At 40.1% G+C, this 23,478-nt stretch overlaps 2 protein-coding genes across 6 annotated transcripts in view; one reads left to right on the top strand and one right to left on the bottom strand.

The window, feature by feature from the left end:
* LOC134790437 (long-chain-fatty-acid--CoA ligase 4) overlaps positions 1 to 14,186 on the top strand; it is an 80,742-nt gene extending 66,556 nt beyond the window's left edge. For all 5 annotated transcript variants that reach the window (XM_063761222.1, XM_063761223.1, XM_063761221.1 and 2 more), the window contains 11 exons: positions 1,282 to 1,459; positions 2,145 to 2,396; positions 2,910 to 3,054; positions 3,327 to 3,400; positions 3,679 to 3,794; positions 4,155 to 4,298; positions 4,973 to 5,151; positions 5,377 to 5,476; positions 6,724 to 6,877; positions 7,405 to 7,585; positions 12,136 to 14,186. In XM_063761222.1, the coding sequence (XP_063617292.1) occupies positions 1,282 to 1,459; positions 2,145 to 2,396; positions 2,910 to 3,054; positions 3,327 to 3,400; positions 3,679 to 3,794; positions 4,155 to 4,298; positions 4,973 to 5,151; positions 5,377 to 5,476; positions 6,724 to 6,877; positions 7,405 to 7,585; positions 12,136 to 12,385 (1,773 nt within the window). In that variant the 3' untranslated portion in view covers positions 12,386 to 14,186. The remainder of the gene's footprint in view (positions 1 to 1,281; positions 1,460 to 2,144; positions 2,397 to 2,909; positions 3,055 to 3,326; positions 3,401 to 3,678; positions 3,795 to 4,154; positions 4,299 to 4,972; positions 5,152 to 5,376; positions 5,477 to 6,723; positions 6,878 to 7,404; positions 7,586 to 12,135) is intronic.
* Positions 14,187 to 15,563: 1,377 nt separating this feature from the next.
* LOC134790432 (transcription elongation factor SPT5) lies at positions 15,564 to 23,478 on the bottom strand. Its single transcript, XM_063761212.1, has 6 exons — positions 23,131 to 23,478; positions 22,872 to 22,950; positions 21,847 to 21,978; positions 18,696 to 21,197; positions 17,071 to 17,253; positions 15,564 to 16,729 (listed from the first exon to the last, which is right to left on the bottom strand). Exons 1-6 carry the CDS (start codon positions 23,352 to 23,354, stop codon positions 16,595 to 16,597), a joined length of 3,255 nt encoding a protein of 1,084 aa, XP_063617282.1. The 5' UTR covers positions 23,355 to 23,478; the 3' UTR covers positions 15,564 to 16,594.

The following is a 23,478-nucleotide window of genomic DNA, read 5'->3' on the forward strand; positions in this document are numbered from 1 at the left end:
CGAGACTAACATTATAAATATCTAAAAAAAAACACTCCTAAGTTTAAAAACACAAATCTGATTATATATTGAACCGAGTAATTCCTCAGTCCAAAATTATTTTACAAAATAAGTTATTTGTATCAGTATGTGATACTAGAAAAAAATCTAAAAGTTTTGTCAAACATCAGAATATTTTTTTATGATACTTCCTTTTTTTGACGCTCATTTTCATCGGAAAATTGCTCTGTCATTTTTTTCTTCTTATATGATCTTAGAATATAATTTGGCGCAGTGGGTAAAAAAATCCAAAAAAAATGCGTATTGAAATGTATGTATTATAGAACTATTAAAAACTGAGAGTGGAAAAATTTTAGATTTTCATTTTGTAGGTATAAAACGGCAATAAAATGGCATTCCAGTGAAAAAATTAGACTGAGCAATTTTCCGGTCCAAGACGCCAACAAATTTTATTTTATTAATACTGGTATTTCTGCTGGGATATTTTTTTGATATTTCATATATTGTTGCAATACGTTACATGAATATGTCTGGTGAAGAAAGTTTGAACGGAGCATTTTTCCGTAAAAAGATATTAACGATTTAAGACTTTAGGTATTTACTTTAATTCTATTATTATTATTCTTTGGAAATTTATACAATACTTTTTATTTATTGATACTTTATCATACTGTAAAGTTTTTTCTGGCAGAGGAATTACTGCGGGGTCCACTACCTTTATTTACTACACTATATAGTAACTCGACAAAGCGGATTGCGAGATGCGAAGCCTCACAAGAGACACGGGAGAGTATTCCCACGCTCGACCGGCCGATCGATCGGTATTAGTTAATACGTGTTTACATAGTGGGTTACATATCTTATACAGAAGAGTTTTAATAACGTTATAGTCGTAATCTTTTAGGCATGGCATGATATATGACACGGATAATCCATAAAATCGCAAATTTCTTCTTCAAATTGAGTTCAGAAATTTGCGACTTATTACACGTGATATTTGTAATCGAATAAAATTACGATTATATGAACAGACAGGATTCATTTCTTGGACAATCAAGATATATATATATAAGAAACAACATTGCAAACCTCGGTTTCAAATAAAGTTAATTAGTTTGCCACTTGTGGTGACACTGGTCCAACACAATCGAACAAAATGATAATTATTTTCTCACATGATATCCAATAGCAGCAAGAGCAGCATTGGAAACCTAGTATATCTTTTCATTTACTAGGAAGAGTTCTCACGAGGACGACCTTAACGTATGTATACATTTCCAGTTCAAGATGGGGTCATACACATGGCGGTCGTACACGGACGTGGAGCAGGAGGCGACGCAGTTCTCGGGCGGGCTGCGCGAGCTGGGCTGCGCGCCGCGCCGCAACGTGGTCGTGTTCGCCGAGACGCGCGCCGAGTGGATGGTCGCCGCGCACGGCTGCTTCAAGCAGAGCATTCCCGGTGTGTAGAGAGCTTAGAGGGAGCATTTAGTAACTGGAGACGTCATGGCTGCCATTTTCCGTACAAAACGGTCTGCCGATTTTTGCGGGGGAGAGGTCGTCAAATGTATTTTCCTATTCCTACATGATTTCTACGTAACGTACAAATAGCCATGTCGGTCCAAACAAAAGTTTGCACAACTGTGCAAGGTTTTCGGCAGAGGGGTGAGATCTTAAAGGCGACTCCGGTTATTAAATGCTCTAAGACAGATATACTATAGGAAAAGGCGACTCCAGTTATCAAATGCTCTATGATAGATAGACTATAGAAAACAGAATTTAGTCGCGGTTGGACTCGGAGAGCTGGGTTGCTCGCTTATTTCTCCAGATCTGCAAATGAGGCTGTAAATGCCCGAACGACATATCCTGCTTATAATTAGAAATTGCTTTAAAACCCATGAAAAGTTGTTCCGGTATTTGAATCTGTCACATTAAAAATGATAAATAAATACTATTTTATTGCGGTGCCCAAAAAATATAACGTCAAAAAGTTAATTTCAGGCGTGAATATTATAATCAACTTCCTAAGGTCCACAACAAAACGTTGTAAATTGAGACACCATTGAGCCTGAAGTACGCTCTAACCAATTTTCTGTCAAAATGCTTCATACTCCAATGATACTTCATACTACAATTTCTTTCCACAGTGGTAACCATCTACGCGACCCTCGGCGACGACGCCATCGCGCACGGCATCAACGAGACGGAAGTGTCCACCGTCATCACCACACACGAACTGCTCCCCAAATTCAAGAAGATCCTGGATAAAACACCCCTGGTCGACACCATCATCTACATGGAAGACCAGCTCAAGACAACTGATACTAAGGGATTCAAAGAAGGCATTAGGATTGTTGCATATAAGGATGTTCTGGAAAAGGGAAAATTCTCCAAGATTGGTGAGTTTTTCTGTTATCTATGGCAATTTTTCTTTTATACAGCTTTCTAAAAAATCCTGGCTAAGGCACCCCCGGTTGACACCATTATCTACATGGTAGATCAACTGAGATGAACTGATACTAAGGGATACAAGGAGGGAACCAGGATTGTTGAATACAAAAATGTTCTAAAGAAAGGAAAATTCTCCAAACATGTTTATTTTCTTTTGAGGTTCTCAATGTAGTCATTTTCTGTAAGATAAAGCGTTTTAGCTGTGTTTTGTTCACACTGTTCATTGCAACGAATCGTCTACCATAGATGTTCATGAAACCAATGCTAAATTCTGCTGGTTTCAGAACCGGCCATCATAGCCGTTACCTGTTCATAACTTTCTAATAGTCCATCCCACCCTCTAGAATATCTACCAAATACTATTATTATATGTCTTGCTGGACTTAACCCAAAGTGCTTCGTATTAGATTTGTGGCCTTGTGTAGCTCGTTGCATTCATAACACTGTCATTTTGTCCACAGAGTCGGTCCCGCCATCGGCCGCGGATACAGCCATCATCATGTACACATCGGGCTCCACCGGGGTGCCTAAAGGCGTCATCCTGTCGCACCGCAACATGCTGTCCACTCTCAAGGCTTTCGTCGACGCCGTGCCCATTTATGAAAGGTATTGGCTTGCTTTTCGAAACAATTATAGTAGATTCATAGAAAAATCCGATGCTAGACAGATTATATGAAAATAAGATCACAAATAAATTCTTGAACAGTGTTTACGCAACTCGAATTGTCGCACAACAAACCACTTTAACCTCATTGCGTCTTGTATGTGGGTATATATGTAATTCTTGAAAAACGACGACGACGAAAGACACCTTCGCCTTTGTATGTATATTTTAATAATGTGGTTTGTATTTTTTATAATTTGTATTGTTTTTATAGCGACGTGCTGATGGGTTTCTTGCCGCTCGCGCACGTGTTCGAGCTGCTCGCCGAGAGTCTTTGCATCATCGCTGGTGAGTTATACAGTTATACATGTTTACGTTACCATATCTTTAGCATTCACTCCAGTTGGGTATTCCGAGTGCGGACAGGTCTTTTTGGGCTGAAGTGAAGTGGCGCAGAATAGAGCAGAGTCTCTCTTGTGTCAGAGGCCAAGATCCTTTTTGGTTCACTGAGCCAGTGATGTTTGTATGTATGTATATCTTTAGCATGGCGCCGGCTCCTCACACGCCGGTTGTACTGCAACATGTCAATTTAGTGGTGCTTTTATTTAATTATTCGTTAATTTCAGGCGTCCCGATCGGTTACTCTACTCCGCTGACCATGTTGGACTCGTCGAGCAAGATCATGAAGGGTACGAAGGGAGACGCCACTGTGCTCAAGCCTACCTGCATGACCACTGTACCTGTGAGTGATCTAAGCTTTTAAGATTCTCTGTTATAGACAAATTATATAACTTAATCTACACGCTCGACTAATTACAAAAAAAATCCTCTTATAGGCTCTCCTACTATATGTGGTTCTGTCTGTGTTACGTTTTTACCATTAATAAAATCAATTTTTAAACATGCAGATACGTCTGCGAGCGATATTCCAAATTTTATATTAAAGGAAAAAATGTCAACCGATTCATTTTTATGATGCGGATGACACAGGGTACGTTTTAAAGTTCTAATTGAACTGAACGAAAAAGAGACATTTTTAACGAAAAACAACCGTAATCATGTTCAAAATTTTTTTTAAATAAACTTAAATGTTGTTGTGTAGTTAATCATGGACCGCATCAGCAAGGGCATCACGGATAAAGTAACCCGCTCCGGACCCATGGCGGCTGCCGCCTTCAAGTGGGCCTACACCTACAAGCTAACGTGGATGCGACGTGGATATGATACTCCTCTGCTTAATAAATTTGTAAGTGGCATTTTTATCCATGCATCAGTCAAAAGATGTTTAATATTGTATATTAACCCGCTTATTTATTTATTTTTATTTTATTTATTTGGAGATCCAACAGTTATACTTATGACATTAAATTAACATAGAAATTATAGTAGATACAGGAAGCCAATTATAGGAACTCACAGGTAGTAACATAATACTATTTCAACTAACAGATACTACATATATTAAGGTTACGCACTATCGCAACTTATTCCTAAAACTGAGCTAACGTTTGTTTTTTGACCCTTTCTAACAAAAACAAATTTCATCATTAGGACTTGTTAGATTTACGTAATGATATAATAACTCCATATATGTTAAAGGCGTTTTAAAATTGAAGTGCTTACCTTGTACAAATTGTACAAACGCGCGCGGCTACAGTTCAACATTATCTTTCGTGCATTCCCACAAGGATCTCAACTCGACGATGCGGCGGGGCGTTCAAAGGGTGTTAACCGTTTCGGTGCGGACGGCACGACTGGCGCGTCATCAACGTTTTTAACGCGTGGCGTGTGACACGACAGGCGGGCCGTCATATTCTACGGCGTGAGGCCCGCCTGGCGTGTCATGCCGCCACAGCCAAAAGTTTTCGAAAACGGAAGACGCAACGAACCGGTTTTTAATCTGGTATCCCGTCCCCGCAGATGTTTTCTAAGGTGTCGGCGCTGCTGGGCGGGCGCATGCGGCTGATGATCTCGGGCGGCGCGCCGCTGTCGCCCGACACGCACGCGCAGGTGCGCGTGTGCCTGTGCTGCGACGTGGTGACCGGCTACGGCCTCACCGAGACCACCTCCTGCGCCACCGTCGCCGACGCGCACGACCGGTAAACATCGTTCGTTCTGCATACAACTGCTTACACCTCTCTTATATTCATTGTGCTACGATTTAGTGAACTAAAAGATTTATTTCGGTTGGAATATCGTATATCGTTAATATAAATTGAAGTACAGCGAGCGCCCGACTTAAAAACCCACGTCGCCATCCTGGCTATATAGAAAAGTGGATACTGCTTATCTCCGACTCTCCTGAGGCTTAATTTTTTATCCAGATCCACGGGTCGCGTGGGTGCCCCCACCACCGGCACGGACATCCGGCTCGTCACTTGGGAGGAGGGCAACTACCGCGTCACCAACAAACCTTTCCCGCAGGTCAATATCCAGTTATCATCATATCATGTTCATCATAATAACTCGCTTGTTTTACAATATTCTGCCGCCAGAGTGCAGCACTAGCACAAACCATAAACTATAAAATAACGTATGCTATGCCGCTATGTATTTATACTATGCCGTAACCAATTTTTTTACAAATTTTCACAGATTATTTGCTATTGAATATGATATTGATCCATCAAGGCGGTTTGTTTACTATTTATGCTAGTGGCGCCCCCTACGCAGAGTTTTTCATAATAATCCCTATTACAAATATGATTCGGTTAAGTTGTGTTCTAATGTATGGGGAAGACAAACAAATTATAGCCAGCCTTTTATGAATGTAGTATGATACCTTTGGGTATGGTGCTTTACCCACGCTAGCGTCCCCTTCCCTCCCCCTGCCGCAACCCCCCCTTTTTGCATGAAATATGTCCCGGTTGACGGTTTTTATTAATTTTTGAGAAAAATATTAGAATTAGGAATAAAGTGTCAAGGTAAGAAATAGTTAATCCTTAATAAATTCTAAACAAAAAAGGTTATTAGCAACTTTTTGGTAAGACTCACCATATTCATGTATTAACTTGTTGAAGTTCAATATAACATAGTACGTGATAGTACTGAAATAAATCTTATAAGTGCCACGTGCACCATCCCAGTAATCCGGGGTTGACTGGTTAAAGCTGGAGTTACCATGGTTACCAGTACAATTTGACACTAGGTTAACGGTTTAACCGGTTAACCGCGGGTTAGTGGGATGGTGCAAATGGCGCTAAGGAGAATAAGCTTGCAAGGTTATTCTCCGTGTAGGATTTCTTTCAGTACTATTACGGACTATGTTATATTGAACTTCAACAAGTTTTTCAACGGTTAAATTTTGTCGAAGTTCATCTAGCCATAACATGAATATGGTGCGTCATATCAAAAAATGAATATAACCTTTTTTGTTAAGAATTTAATAGGGATTATTTCTTTCATTGACACTTTTTTCCTATATTGTATACTTTCCCCAAAAAATGAAAAAAACTGTGAACCGGGACATATTTCATGCAAAAAGGGGGGGATTGCGGCAGGGGGAGGGAAGGGGACGCTAGCGTGCGTAAAGCACCATACCCAAAGGTATCATACTACATTCATAAAAGGCTGGCTATAATTAGTTTTTCAAAAAACACAATTTGACCGAATCAATATTTAACCTTTCTCCCTTATAGGGTCAATTTATAATTGATTCTTAATTTTTTCAGGGTGAGATTGTAATTGGTGGTGGCAGCGTGGCCGAAGGCTACTACCGTAATCCGGAAAAGACCCGGGACGAATTCTTTGACGTTGAAGGCCGCCGTTGGTTCCGCTCCGGAGACATTGGGGAACTGCACCATGACGGATGCATTAAGATCATCGGTTAGTATATATAGATGGTCAAGCAAATCTTGTCAGTAGAAAAAGGCGCGAAATTCAAATTTTCTATGAGACGATACCCCTTCGCGCCTACATTTTTCAAATTTGCCGCCTTTTTCTGCTGACAAGATCTGCTTGACCAACTTTATATATGAATTTCTTGATAATTTTTTTTTTATTTTTATTTAGGCAACAAACAGTCTTGTACAAAAATAATATAATAATATTATATGTGTTAATAGACCTTGAGTGCCCTACCTTAATAAAACAATTTTTAATCTAAGATAGCTGGTGTAGGAGCAGTAAGCGGAAAACAAAGTTATCATTAAATAACAAAGTTATCAATGAGTGCATAAATTATACTAACTGTATACTGATAATGTCACTACACCTCCTTGCTTTAACGTCCTGTCCGTGTGTTTTACATTTTAAAGTTAAAAAGTAAGTATGGGTTATATTTTACCGAATAGTTCCTTATCACACAAAGATAAAGAAAGAAGGTGCTAACCTAACTTTTTGAATATTTCCAGATCGTAAGAAGGACCTGGTGAAGCTGCAAGCCGGCGAATACGTCTCTCTAGGCAAAGTCGAGGCCGAGCTGAAGACCTGCCCCATCGTCGAGAACATCTGCGTGTACGGAGACAGCTCCAAGAATCACACCGTGGCGCTGTTGGTTCCTCATCCCCAGCACCTTGCTGAACTGGCTGCCAGGTAGGCTCCGCCATTTTGAAAAGTTTATATCTAACTAGATGAAAACCCGGCTTCGCTCGGGTAAAATAAATAATAGTAATAGGTAATACTCATTTTGAATTAAGTAATTATTTACTTTTAGACTTCATACCTTCATCAAGGCGGTTACAAACCTATCTCATCTCAGAAAACTTTAAATCCGTAACATACAATCATAACTCGAAAAATTTACTATTCCGATAATTATATCTAAAAACAAATATGTAATTAAAAAAACCTAATCCGCTTTTCTGGTAGCAGTTCGGTTCTGTAAGGATCACAGTTCTAACCTGACCCACTTTTCTGGTCGCAGATCGGTTCTGTGAAGGCCGCATTTATAACCTAGCCCACTTTCCAATCTCAAAAGAGGGAACCCTTTTGTACCTACCCTTCATGGCACTAAAGTATAAGTATGGAAATTATCACTACTATTTCATTCTTTAATATTAATGCCTATCCGTTAATATTAAATTCGTTTACAAAAAAAAAACTGAATAAGTGCGAGTCGGACTCACCCATCAAGAACGGAACACTTTTTAATATTTGTTGTTATAGCGGCAACAGAAATACATCATGTGTGAAAATTTCAACTGTCTAGCTATCACGGTTCATGAGATACAGCCTGGTGACAGAGGGACAGTGGAGTAAACTGAAATAAAGGTTCCGTCACACCGGCGCGATTTCAGAGCCGGGCCTGAGCGTTTTATATGAAAAAGCGGCGCGCCCCGCTCACGCGCCGCACGCGAAACGCGCCTGTGTGACGGAGCCTGAAATGTCAAACCGGGCAAGTGCTCGCGCACGAAGGGTTCCATACTTTTTAGTATTTGTTGTTATAGCGGTAACAGAAATACATCATCTGTGAAAATTTCAACTGCCTAGGCCTATCACGGTTCATGAGATACAGCCTGGTGACAGACAGACAGACAGACAGACAGACAGACGGACAATGAAGTAAAACTGAAATAAATGTCATATACCTACTAAGAAAAACCGGCCAAGTGCGAGTCGGAATCGCTAATAGGTTCCCGTTTTTTAGTTACCCTTCAGGTACGGAACCCTAGTATGAGTGTAATAGATTTGTAACCGGTCAGCAATGTGAGTCCCTTGGAGAAGCAGAGGTCTAGTCTAAACCCCCACTTACCATCGGCATTAACAGCCTTGTATTCTTGTTTGCCACCAACATGTCATATTAAAACATATTAATAAAAATTTACTCGGTCAACAATGTGAGTCCCTTGGAGAAGCAGAGGTCTAATCTAAACTCCCACTTACCATCGGCATTAACAGCCTTGTATTCTTGTTTGCCACCAACATGTCATATTAAACATATTAATAAAAATTTACTCGGTCAGCAATGTGAGTCCCTTGGAGAAGCAGAGGTCTAGTCTAAACTCCCACTTACCATCGGCATTAACAGCCTTGTATGCTTGTTTGCCACCAACATGTCATATTAAAACATATTAATAAAAATTTACTCGGTCAGCAATGTGAGTCCCTTGGAGAAGCAGAGGTCTAGTCTAAACTCCCACTTACCATTGGCATTAACAGCCTTGTATGCTTGTTTGCCACCAACATGTCATATTAAAACATATTAATAAAAATTTACTCGGTCAGCAATGTGAGTCCCTTGGAGAAGCAGAGGTCTAGTCTAAACTCCCACTTACCATCGGCATTAACAGCCTTGTATGCTTGTTTGCCACCAACATGTCATATTAAAACATATTAATAAAAATTTACTCATTTCATCAGTCATATCCAGCCTAGCATTGCATTGGCCCCGCTTAAATATTTCTTTAATTTGTTTTTAGTATTTGTTGTTATAGCGGCAACAGAAATACATCATTTGTGAAAATTGAAACTGTCTAGTTAATCTAGTTATCACGGTTCATGAGATCTTGAGATACAGCCTGGTGACAGACAGACGGACAGCAGAGTCTTAATATTTAATAGGGTCCCGTTTTTACCCTATGGGTACGCAACCCTAAAAAGTGACCAAGGCCTCCAATGCCCTAGGCTGGAATCAAAGCAGCGTCCTCTGCTATTGCAGCAGGTGCCTGTGCCATTCTGCCACCGGGCCACCCACGGCGGAATAGGTCGAATTTTTCCAAGGATACTTATGCACTACTTACTGAAGGTTTATGGAGCCTCGCCATCCCTAAGCCTAAATTAAATATTTTCTGAAAATAATTTGTTTTGATCTAATAACATATTGGAGTCCTCGTAATAGGGGTCCCGTTTTTACCCTTTGGCTACAGAACCCTAAAAATCAACCTTGTTTTGGTACTATGTACTATGCTTCACTATGACTCTGAAATTTTAGCAGGAATTAATATTTTTTTTGTTGTCACCTGTCAAATTAGAATAGAATAGAATAGAATAGCCTTTATTGACCAAAAAATTAAATTTCAGCACATATTACATTTAAATAAATTCACATTTCATTTATATCAATTAGTTTCAATATTTTTTCCTTAGTAACTTTATTAAATAATTTTTATGTCATTGCTTTTTAATAATTATTTCAGTCTGCCTTCTTGGCATAGGCCTCCCCCAGCTCTCTCCACAGCTCTCTATCCCTTGCCGTCCCTATCCAATTAGGTCCCGCATGCTTCTTTATGTCATCCGACCACCTCATTATTGGTCTCCCTTCTCTCCTTTTTCCATCTCTTGGATACCATTCCGCTTCCTCTCTATCCCACTTATCTTTACCTTCCCTTGCCATATGTCCAGCCCAACCTGTTGCAGTCAAAAGTGTGAACTGGCCAAAGAACTTTTAACCGACAAAAACAGGCAAAACTGCTTTGACTGAGCATGTTGGTCAAAAGTAGTTTTACCTGAAAATCATACCTATTTCTGGCAGCAGTTTCGTTTTTAGGGCGTAGCAAAAAAAAAATAACCCTAACCTACCTATATCTGGGAACAGTTTAGTTTTTTGGGCGTAGCAAAAAAATAACCCTAACCTACCTATCTCTGCGAGTACTTTTGACTGATAGTAACAGTCACAACACAATTACTATTAACCAATGATTTTCAGGTATAACTACTTTTGACCAACATGCTCAGTCAAAAGCAGTTTTGCCTGTTTTTGTCGGTTAAAAGTTCTTTTGACCAGTTCACACTTTTGACTGCGACATATATACTATCTATATATCTTATTATATTTAATCTTATATTCAACTTACATTGACTCCGGAGATAACTTATTAGCTTTATGCAGTTGACTTTCCAATTCACCGATACACCTCAAATTTGATTCATAGTCTAAAGCACAGTTATTAAATATGTCCACAATACACTGTAGCTTTTTGCACTGTTTCACACTGGCAATGTACTTAATTAGAGTGTGTTACGGTCAGCTGGCACTTAACTCAAAGTTTCTTAGAACAACGTCATTTTCATCTCGCTCACTTATTAGTTTATCACAGCTGCTTCAAGGTTGCTTTCACTTGCATTTCCAGGTAGCTAGTAGTGCCTTGACATGTAAGAATATTTGGAATCATTCTGAAATATTAAAATACAACTGAGAGACCGATGTTTATACTAAACACAATACACCCATGGAACGCTTTGAAGTTCAAATCTCGTTACGTTACGATGGCGTTTGCACTTTGCACTATGTTCGGTGACTATTTTTTATTGTTAACACACCCAAATACACTATTTAACAGGTTTTTATCACGTCTGGAGTACCGGATAAAGTATTTTCGAATAACAGCCGTCGTTGACGTCTAGGCAGTGTTGCTATCGTCTTAAAAGCCGTAACAGACTATCGCACGTTCTGGCTTAAAAACAAATTTATGTAATAATTATACCGGTATACATATCCATATGAAACGAAACTTAATGCAAATAATAACCATTATACATACCGGAAAGTCATCAAATAAACAGTAATATTCGTCTTGCTTTTTATTAAAAAAAATACGACCAACCTAACTTGTAAGCATGTTTGCAGTTTCTAAACGCAACGCATAGCTGTCAAATGTCAACCAACAAATTGAGCCTTTAGTATTGTTTGTCGAAATTTTTTCACTTTTAAATGCAAAATACGCGACAATACGAATTTTGCGGATATATGTTGTCGATTCAAAAGTGTTATTTTTTTACGCTCTTTTGTTTGAGCATAATTTAATTTGTTTCTACCGTCAAAGCCGCTCGCGTTTATATATAAAGATAACTGAGTCGACAAAAATTGATTATTTAATCTGCTTTCAAAATTATACAATAATCGGTTCAGAAATGCAATGTAGACGAGAATAGCCGTCTATTCTCGTATATACGCTATTTTTGTTGTTCACATTCGTAAAATTATGTGAACCCATACATAACGAATTTTAGTACGATTGTGAGTCTCAAACACGCTCTAATTTAAATTGAAGTTTGGAGTGTTAATTTCTTTTGATAGTTTTTGAATCTGTAAAAATAGGTTATAAACCTATAAGGTACTACTTATAGGAATGCGTATTTTTGCCAACTCCATTCATCTAAATCTAAAACACCACACCTTTTTAACGCTAATACATTTATTCCAGGGCCGGCATCTACGAAAAAGACTTCGACAAACTGTGCAAGAACCCCCAAGTGGAACAGCTGGTGGTGAAGGAGCTCGCCGAGCACGCCAAGAAGTGCGGCCTCGAGCGCTTCGAGGTGCCCACCGCCGTCAAGCTCTGCACCGAGGTGTGGTCGCCCGACATGGGGCTCGTCACCGCCGCCTTCAAGATCAAGCGGAAAGACATTCAAGACAGATACAAGGAGGACATCAAGCGCATGTACGCCTCGTGAGGGGCCCGCTAGGCCGCCGGCCGCGCACTGCGGGTGTCGCACCAGCACCGGGGCGAGGTTAAACCTAGTTTACATTCATCTAATATAATTGTTATGTCATAATAATTGCTGGAGAAATTCCTTGTCGCTGTGACATCGGTCGGGACGTTTCAAACTTGGTATCGAAAGTTGTTTGCGATGCAGTTGAATGTGAACGATTTTATTGTACTATTCATTTAATTCGATGACATATTCGATATTCCTTGTTATAATTTCATCATATTTTATATTCGTTAGTCGAGATAGTAAATAGACAGTCTATATTTAACAGTGATCTAAATTCTAACTTAAATTTGCGTGAAAAATACTTAAACTAGGTTTAACTTTACGATCGCCGTTTTTATGCTAAGTCTAGTGTTTCCCTGACGTCCTAGGTCTTTGAAATCAATAGTTAATTCTCTTATCATCGTCGGAACACTAGACGTAGCTGTAGGATACTTAGATATTGAATCGGGTCATCTGCTCACATTTCAATATGAGATATTGTAATAAAGACATGTGAGTATATGATTTGCTTGTAAAAACTAGTTTCGTGTCAAACTAATTAATGTACCGGTACCGACAAATTACCGGTAATTTTCTGCAGTACCGGAAATTCTACAAGTAGCCACGCGTCGGCAGGTCCGCGCTGTCTTGGCAATTCGAAACCATAATTTAACAACTTATATGTCATAACAAATGTATCGCTACTGATATCTATTAGGCAAAAATGGCTTGTTTCATAAAATCCAATAGTTTTGCCATACTGATTCTATTGTTGAAGGCTACTTTATGAACGATAGAGGGCCTTATGGATTCTCATGTCATAACCATGAGCTTACAGCGTCAAAATACCGTAAACCTGAACCAAACCATCTAATATATTATGATATGACAGGAACCATTCCAGTGTTAGATAAACTCAAGAACGTTTTAAATGCCAATTCTACAGAGTCATTTAAACTAAGCTTGCCTATCGTAGAGATCAGTACCCGTACCCGCAAGGTTTCGTGCCCATAGTCGGCGATTTCTGTACATAGATGTTATAAGAAAGATTATTAAATGATACGAGAAGCGCCTCTGTGAGGCGACCGCTGTTGTATTTATTTATTTCAATCGGGAACGTTAAATTACTCTCGTGGTAAACGGCCCTCGGAACCGTTAGGAACTGTACAGATTTCTTCAATGTAGTTTTGTATTTTGTAAATTATTTATGAAAATAATAGGTAGCTTAGCGGACCGACTAGGCCTCAATTTTTATAGAATTATTTGTATATCGTGCACATCACATTACTTATCTTTTTTTAGATATGTAAACGTTTTAAATATTTTATGCCAAATACAGTGTGTAAAGAACGAAATAGCACCGTAGTAAGGACTGTTTATACTCGGGGACCTATTTTATATTAGATATTTCTTTGATAATTATAGATATTTTCCAGTAAAAGTAATTTTTATGTCAATTTGGTCCCCACATAGACAAATATATTTACTAACGATGCGATTTCGTTCTAAAATAGAAATCACGCATTTGAACCCACAGCACCATAAAACTGAAACATTCGCAGGAATCTTCCTTCGGCTCTAAGTTTCTATATTATAAATTATAATAATTTTGATATAAGTGTTGTACATATTTATGTCGAAATAGTTTTAACGGTAGCAATGCAACATGCGTGAATGGTCTCGATATATTGTATAGTACATCGCAACCATGTTCAGAGATTTCATGAGATTTATGTATATTTAAGACCCTCATGTCATATTCAGATCTGAATCATGTCAAGTGTGTGTGACTGTTTGGAGTTCGGTCTAATATTTAAGTTATGTAGTCGTGGCAATTATATAAATATAACTGTCTTGTAATTAGGTGAATTAATTCTTGTCACCCGTTGCCATGGTTACGCTTTAAATTCTAATTTTATAGAATTTAACCCCTGGAGCGCCCCAGAATTACCGTAGTATGGAACTCCTATACTAGTTACCAGCACACGTGTCTGTTTAGGGCGCTCCACGGGTTAAATGAACCAAACGTGCATTTTTGTGGTAATTTAAGTCTTCCCTACAATGGGCCGTGTACCAAGCGCGATAATATAACCTGGTACAAAGTTCTTCTAACAAACTGCTACTATCTGCCTGGCAGATGGGACAGAATAACAACAAGAAATAATTAGTTAACCCAATTATATAATTGCCATGACCAATTTTGGTAAAAACTACAGTTGGTTAGTGTCTCGAGGGCGCTGAATGAGTGAGTATAAGAACATGATTGGACCGCGCTCCGAATCGACTCGTAATAAATACTGAAATTCTTTAGAGTAAGTTAATTGTTATATTAGGGGCGGGGATATTTGCTGCTGTTGAACTTTAATAATAATTTTGCAATAATAGTTTCGATTAGTTTGGGATGTAGCATGTAATGCATTAGTGTAGCTCAGTTGCGTTATTTTAGCCAAATCGTTTTATGATTTAGGATCGTGGGCGTCCGCCCTTAAAATTGTTACTTAGTTTTATATTTATCATGGCTATTATGCATTTTATTTCCGGGCGCATTTTGCTGAGCATTTACTCACCCCAGTTTGGTATTTCGTATAATGGAATTTAAAAATCAATGTATACCCGTGCATAGAGTAGGTAATATGTTACCTAGCTGTACGCATATTCCATCGATGTATTTAATGTGAACATGATTGTTACTATAATAGGTAGCATCATATTTTTCGATGTATGTAATCGTTTTGAATAACAAAATGGTAATAAGCAAGTTATTGCTCAGTTTATGTAACTGCATTTTGTTTGAAATTCTTAAAATACAATTGAAAACAATAAATGTTAATAAAATCATTATTTTCTGTTTTATTTCACCCTTTTAGGCATTTGTAGTTTTCGTGAAACAGATCCAATAATAGTTTCATTATTTATTCATTATTCTGAAACATATGTAGATACTTATGAATGCAGAGATATATTAGTAATATTAGGTAACAAAAAGGATGGCTATATAATATATTAAATATAAACTAACTTATTAAAATAAACTAAAACTACAAACAAATTAAAATGAATACTAAAATAAAAGAAACTTACATATAAAAGGATGGCTTGTATTAAAACAAAGTTTGATGCCGTATCATTTATTCAGTAAATAAATAACATCTTAATTTCCTAACTTCTACACGGAAGTTTAAGCTTACAACAATAACGATGTCATGTCCCTCGATGATAAATTTATAATCTGACTATGGAAGGTCTTTGTCAAACTCTGATTTGGTCTCGACAATTCCCGGTGCGGTACTCTATGTATGTATACGGGTGTTTGTCAACTCTTGGCTAAAACTTCATACTGAGTACTGAGCAACTTTTGTTATGGGACCAACCCCGAAATAAATAAAAATTGGCTCCCCCATAACACATTAACATCTGCAGACAAAATGTATAAAACAATCAATATTTTTTGGGATTGGTCCTATAGTAAAAGTTACTCAGTATTACCTGTATATTATATTATTCACCTCGCAAAATACGGGTTTGAAATAACACCCTGTATTGATGATTACCTTGCGACGAATGCCATCTTGGTTCAAGAAGTATGTTTGTGAAAATATGTGTAAAATGATTTGACGTCAACAAAAATATAATATTCCCCATTGGAATAAGGTCTATCAATAGACTAACTAAAGATGAGAAGAATAATGGAAACGAAATAATTAGTATAATAGCTTATTTCATAAAAAAACTTACACATTATCAGCATTTTCTATAGCGGCATACCTTTTGTAAGTAACAAAATAAGACTGCTAAACAAAAATGGATTTTATTACAAGAGGGTACGAAAGAAATTCTCAAAAGCATATTCAATGTCTGCAATAGTCTAGTCAACATGTATAGAGGGTGTCTCGATACCAGTACTGGGGTCCTCGGCATATTAATTAATATAAGGTAAGGTGACCCATTACCCCTTTGAGAAAGACGTCAACAGACGCGCGCGGCTACAGTCAAATATCAAATCAAACTTTGCGCATTGCCGACAAAGCCCTTGGAATAATCATACAAGGTGTCTTATCATTCGTAATTCTCTAGTCGCTGGAATATACAGGCTGCATTCGATCATTTTGTCGATTTATACAGGCTGTATGTCGGGTTCTCAGCAGAAAATTATACAGGTTGTCACTCTGAAGTTATACAGGGTGTTTACGCGGTGCTCATCTTGCAGAGATGGCGTAGCTGCATGATCTTGATGTCGTCGGTGCCGAACTTGACCACGCCCTCCTGGTTCTCGATACTGATGAGCTGTCCCACGGCTTCGCGTTCTTCGCCGGCCACCACCTGTGATATTACATAATATTATAAGCTATGCCTATAGACTTGATATCTAATCTAGATTGCTACTAGAGTGTTGGAGGCTTGTTGGCCAATAAGGTATACAATCTTTTGAGTAACTTTGTGGTTTACAATACTATACTCTTTATTGCACACCTCACATACTCGTAGTTTACAATAATGTACAGTAGCATAAACAAAGACAATAGAGGCAACAACAGGCGGTCTTATCGCTTAAGAGAGTGGTTTAGTAAAATAAAAGGGTCAAAATTATTTACGTTGCCCTTTTCCAAAAAGATGCGATGAGATGGAATTTTCTAAGTGGTGGTATTAGCATGTCGGCCTACCTTGACTCTTTCTCCAGATGCGGGTACAACTGGTTCTAACAAAGCCCCAGGCACGTTGACAACGCGGTCTTCCCTGGGCAAGTAGACCGCGCACATAGCCCCGGACAGACCGCGGACCACGCCGGTTTGTCCGGCGAGACCGGCCAGACCGTCGTCTTCCGAGCCACGGATTCGGACTTCCACCTGCGAATTAAATGTTTGTTATACAGTCATTTCAGTCTCTTTATTATAGAACAGGGAATTGATATTGTATCACATTAATTTAAACGTTCACTATCTTTACACATTACAAACTTAGGGACCTTACGCACTAGCGGTTAACCGCGGGGGCGGCTGGCCGCGCGGCCAGCCGCTTTTCCAATTTAATATGCAACCGCTTGTGAACGTACGCACTTAACCGCCACAAAATTTCAACCGCGGCGGTTGAATGAAGAGCTGCGGCCCGCTTTGCGGCTGGCCGCCAACTTGTCTATACGCACTGGCGGTTACGGGTGCGGCGAGCCGCCGATGAGTTTGTAGCGACGTATCCGTCCACTACAATATTATTTAGCATGTACATAGATATAGAATAATTTATTAATAATTAAAAATAAAATATTTAGATTATTTTTTAATTTATCTTCGTGCGTCTTCAGTTCTTGAAAATAACTCGCGAACTGGCCAAATTCGTTGCGTGTTTCTAGTAAAGGATGAAAATCCACTGTACTTTTTTTATTTTTCTTTCATTGTTTTAGGTAGTACAAATATATAACACGGCGTCCATTTTTTTAATGGACCCAAGATGCCGAGCGGTCCAGCCGCTTAACGCGGTTGTAACGCGGTTTCATCGCGGCTGGCCGCTATATCAACCGCGTCAGGCGGCTGGCCGCTTAAGCGAACCGCCTAAGCGGCCAACCGCAAGTGCGTAAGGGCCCTTAAATACGACTTACTTAGATTTACGAAAAGTGTTATTTAAACACTTAATTTCATGCGATTAAGTCCCGTTTTCGTAAATAACAATATTGAATCAATTTTAACACTCAAAATTATATTAATTTCAGTAATTTAAAATTGTATAAACATTAAAAATCTCGGTTGTAATAAATATTCTCTCGCAAACTCGCATCTCCCGCCATTTTTAATTTTTACTTTTTAAATAGTGACGAACAGAGAGGAGAAGGATTACCGGTTATTTCTGGGTTAAAAACCGGTAAAAAAGTGTCAGTGAAGGATCACCTTTAGCACGATACATAGACAATAAATGCACTTTTTAAATGGGATATGCATAATATGATTAATATGCATAGTTTGTCAAGTCATTTCCGTCAGAATTAAATTAAAAAAATTAGGCGCGAAGGGTAATCTGGGATAATAGTCCCATAGAAAAATAGGAATTTCGCGCCTTTTGCTACTGACAAACTTGTTTGACCGGCTATATTTATAGAATATTATTCTACTGCTATATAAATAGCCTATGGCTCTTATGGGGAAAAGTCGAATTCGATCATTGAACATTGAATAGAGAATCTTCATGGCAAAACTAATCGAGGGTAACAAGATCACGGGGATTGCATTTTTTTAACACGCTAATAATCTTAATGAGAAAGAACATTTTCGTAGTATAATTTTTTTTTAATCTAACTCACCTCTGTGGTGTGCCAGTCTCCGGCCGCCTCTCCGGCGAACGGGCTTCTCGGCGAATACCCGGCCGGCGACGGCGTACCCAAATAACCCGCCGCGTACCCCGCCGGCGACGGCGACGGCTGGTACGGGCTGTAGCTGTGGTCCGACCCGTACATCGTGCCCGGAGTTTGAGGCGTGAACGGCCCCGCTGCGTACGGAGCGGGATATGAAGCTGGGGATTCATCGAGACCGTAGTCAAAGTCGGTCCTAGCCGGAGTTGCGGCCGCCGCGGGATCCCAAGCACCATGAGCAGGCGTACGCGACCCGTCGTGGGAAGGTGTTGCCGAGCCGTAGTGAGGCGTACGGTTCCCGACGTCGTATATAGGTGTCTGGGAGCCGTGCATGGGAGTCTTGAGGCCGGTGTCGCGGTACGTGGGCGTGGCTGCGCCGGCGGCCGTCGGCGTACGGCCGGGGGTACGGCTGTAGAAGGACGAGGAACCGTCTTTGGAAGGAGCTCCGACGTTCGCAATGTGACTCCGGTCGACTGAGATAGTTTGACACGCGGAATGGAGTTCGACTCTGGCTGTACTTCCTGTGGCATCTTTAACGATACCGACGTTGCCTTTGTATGGTCCTCCAGTGATTTTGATGGTTTGTCCGATCAGCTCTCTGTCTCTGGTGACGCCTCCGCCTCGACCTGCACCGCGACCTCTGCCTCTAGGCGTAGCCCCACCTCTGCCAGAAGGATGCATTGGAGATTGAATGCGAGGAGACATAAACCCAAGCGATAATTGGTTAGTAGCTGATGGATTTTTGTTACCACCGGCTAGCTGAAGATGTCGAGTCTTACACACGAATATACCACCATTATCTAAGTACATTCTCGATTGCAGAAAAGCGAAATTTCTGTACAGATGTTTAATCTCTCCATTGCGACCTGCGTGTGGTCCGTCGATAACTTTCACTATATCTTTCTTCTGTATCGTATTTTGCTCGGAGTCTAGTGCTTTTGTGAAGCGATTTTCGCGTCTTTTCTGCAAAGCTTGAGGCTTACATTCGATCACTTTCCCTTGCATGCCTAAGACGTGGAAATTCTCCTTTTCTAGTCGAACTATGACTCCAACGGTCTGTGGGTCTAATTGGACCATATCGCCCCATTGGAACTGTCCAAGGGAATCTACACCGGTTGCCATATCTGAGCATAGTTGGAGATCTCTGGGTAACACTTCCAACTCATGCATAGTCAAATCTGAGACTAATACAACTCTATGAGGCTCTACTCTGACGATGAGACCAGTGTCGCCTTCATATCGACCAGCTAAAACCTTTACGTGATCACCCTGCTTGAAGTACTTTCTTAACTCATTAGGTTTGAAGACGAGAGGGTCTTTCAGAGCATCGTGTTTAGGCATGACGGTGATCATAGAGCCATCTATAGCTATAATCCTGGCCTGCAAGTTAGCCAGATCACCAGAGCACACTTCAACATTGTCACCCATAGAGAAAGAGTGCAGACTTGTCGGATCATCTTTGGCAGGCGCTGCAAGCTCGATATCTATTCCTTCTGGCTGCTCTTCAAATCTTTCCAATTCCATCAAAGTCGGCTTAACACCTTCAGCCAATATGGCTGACATTGTAAAGTTTTTATACAGAAAGCCTTTTCTTGAATATCTGTTGCCTTCAAAGAGTAAGAAGTCACCGTCAGACGTGACTTCGCCGCCGATAGCTCTAATGGCTTCAGGGTCGAATGGTTTGGCAGCGGGGCGTTTCTTCTTCTTGCGTTTTGCTGCTTCACTCTCACTCTGAACTGTTCTTAAAGCTCCTCGCAGTCTAGTGTAGTCTATTCTAGGGAGCAGTTTGAGATGCACTTGGTTTTGAGCCAGATCCACATAGTCCACCTGAGCTATATCATCTTTGTATAAACCTCTCTTCAACCTTACCCATTGCTTGGATTTCAAACCTGACTGTTCCTTCACTACTCTCAAAACATCTGTCATTTCCTTAATGGGAACCATGTCCTGCTTCCAAATACCCATCCGAAGCGTCCCCACATTATTAATAAGCGCTTTCACATGAGTTTGCTTGTACGCCTCAATGTAAATATACCCTTTCACGCCTTCTGGAGCGACAACGGATTTGATTTGGAATGGTTCTTCAGAAAACTGATAAGCAATGAACTTTCTCATAAGGAGCAACACTGTGGCTTTTTCTTCACCAATTCTGCATTTTACCATCCATAGATTAGGGTCTTTAATGCCTGGTAAGAGAGTTTGCTGTGTGATTTCATCAGACATTTCCTCGCCGCCTTCACCGAAGTGTCTCAACGCAACGGATTCATCAGCATACTTGTTGCGGAAGTACTCCTCTATTTTCTCAGCCTTCTGTGTGTCCCAGAGGTTGGTGCCGCGACGCCGGCCTTCTATCTCTCGGGCCGTGGGCCCCATCTCGTCCACCTCGTTGCCGACGATGCCCATCTCTTGGGCTCCCTCTTCCCATTCGTCATCTTCTTCAACTTCGTCATCTACCTACAAAGAGAGAAGCAGATTTATGATTTTTATGAATTGCCTTGCTTGGCCACTCTGCAAACAATATTTGAAATTCTTTAGTATGATTTTTACTGCAGTTGGCTGTCCTGACATGTTTGTGGACTCATGTGTGTTGCAGTACAAATATTTGCGAATAACTTTGGCACAACAAAATGGCATTTATTTGTTTTGTTAATGCAATAAAGTTGCATTTACCATTCAAGCTCATTAGTAGAGCTGATGAATGTTGTCTTTAGTTAGGATTAGGACACTGCCACTAAGCTCTTCTAAATTTCAGTTTTACTACTGTGATAATATTTTAACCATGTTTTGGTTTACGAACCCTCAGTTTTGATCTTGGCAAAAATTCAGTTTTTTGTTCATAGGCTTTCCCCTTATATACGCTTTTTCCGTGTTGTTGGGAATGTTAGTAGCGTGTAGCTCGCCTGGCACTGAATGTGTTAACATACTTGGGACTGGGTGCATCATGCATTGGTAATCATTATGCAATAAATTTTACAGAACATTAACTAAGTATGAGATGGGTTCATGGATTGCACTATAAGATGATGATAAACTATGAGTTGCAGTAGCACTTATGCAACTAACCCTTAGATTACTGATTACAGAAAGAACAGCGGAAAGTTACCTCAGCCTCATCAATGATGAAGCCTCCATAGCGACTGTCCTTCTTCCGTTTCTTCCTGTGCCGCGCCTCTTCTTCATCTTCGTCATACTCTTCCGAGTCCACAAGGTCCTCGCCTTCCGGCTCTTCCTCATCCTAGAAATACAAGGAATTAGTTGTTGAAAATATATAACTATTTTCTTAGTTGGCTTGTTGCATAATCATGTCAAGTTAGGTTACATTTGTTTTATAATGATCATAACTAGCTAGTTAAAGAAGAGAAAAAAGATTACATGAAAGGCTTAGTAAACAGCCAGGTCCACACAGAGATACGCGCAAGGCAGAGGCACATCTACATTGGCCATTTTGTGCGCGAGAAAATTGCCTCATGCATATGCTTGCTCTGTGTGGATGGACTAGGCTAACCACCAAAAAATGGTTTATTTTTATTTTATTGTTTTGACCAAACAAGTTTATGCAAAATAGATCAGAATGTATCCTTCTTAGTTATCTTCCCCTGCCTTCGCTAGCAAAACTTTGCTACATATGCCAGTTATTTGTGCGTGCTTGTAACTACATCATACATGTAATTGGGATAAACCACTTGCGCAAGCAGCATGGGCATGTTAATCAATTGGCTCCTAATGGACCTTTACGTTCTGTCATTGGTAAATATTACATACAAAATAGCCAGGGAGGCTCGCAGGCCGCAAGGGAGAGGCCCGCGGGCTGCCTGTTGCCGACCGCTGGTTTACACTATGCACATAACCCAACAAGTGCACTTTAATACAAGAGCCATTAGGGTGGAATCACATCTATCAGCATCGAGCCACATTTTATATATGAGAAATCGCTCGTTAGTATGAAGATGCGTACGCATCGAAAAGCTGAAAGCATGCGTACGCATCTTCATACTAACAAGCAATTTCTCATGTGATTCCACCCTTATGGAAATAGAAACAAGGAATGATAAAATGGCTTCTTTAGTATTTGTCAACAATGCTCCCACTGTATTTATATACAAATATAGCAGGGTTTCTAAATCTGACCTCAACTTCTTCATCACCAGAAGCCTCCTTGGCCTCGTTGTCTCGGTTACGGCTGCCTCCAGACCCGGCAGACCTACTCCTGTAACATAAACATTATAATTTGGTCTAATCTAATTTAACCTTGGTGTAAGTGTAACAGACTGTAAATCTGCATCACTGCGTGGCAGTTGCAGCACAAATAAAAAGAGTACAGGATTACACTTACAAATAATGTAGGACGTTATAGGAAGATAAACAGCTACTAAAATTATGGCTTTACCTTGACCGTGAGCGCGATCGTGAACGCGAAGGCGACCGGGAGCGAGAGCGCGAGCGGCTCGGGCTCCGGCTCGGTGTGCGGCTCCCCGAGCGGGACCGAGAACGGGATACCGAGCGGGACCTCGCAGACCTATTCGACGCGGCACTCCGCTTGGAACGGTTTGACACCACGCTACCAGCCTCCGAACCGCTCCCGGAGTAATTACTGCCCTCCGAATCAGACATGACGATTTCAAACTATCACTGACTTGAAGCCATGTAATTATTTGGGAAAACTCACTTCACTGCACTACAATATTACGCGTCTATACCTCACGACACAACACAGCCAAATAAAATGTAAAATGGT

The sequence above is a fragment of the Cydia splendana genome, chromosome 5 (genome assembly GCF_910591565.1).
Source record: "Cydia splendana chromosome 5, ilCydSple1.2, whole genome shotgun sequence".
NCBI classification, from domain to species: Eukaryota; Metazoa; Arthropoda; class Insecta; order Lepidoptera; family Tortricidae; genus Cydia; species Cydia splendana.

Excerpts from the sequence above, each read along its gene's own strand:
- LOC134790432 (XM_063761212.1), bottom strand. The coding sequence starts at position 23,354 with ATGTCTGATTCGGAGGGCAGTAATTACTCCGGGAGCGGTTCGGAGGCT. Across the intron at positions 22,951-23,130 it reads CGATCGCGCTCACGGTCAAG|GAGTAGGTCTGCCGGGTCTG; the intron begins GTAAAGCCATAA and ends TTTATGTTACAG. Across the intron at positions 17,254-18,695 it reads GAGACTGGCACACCACAGAG|GTGGAAGTCCGAATCCGTGG; the intron begins GTGAGTTAGATT and ends TTTAATTCGCAG.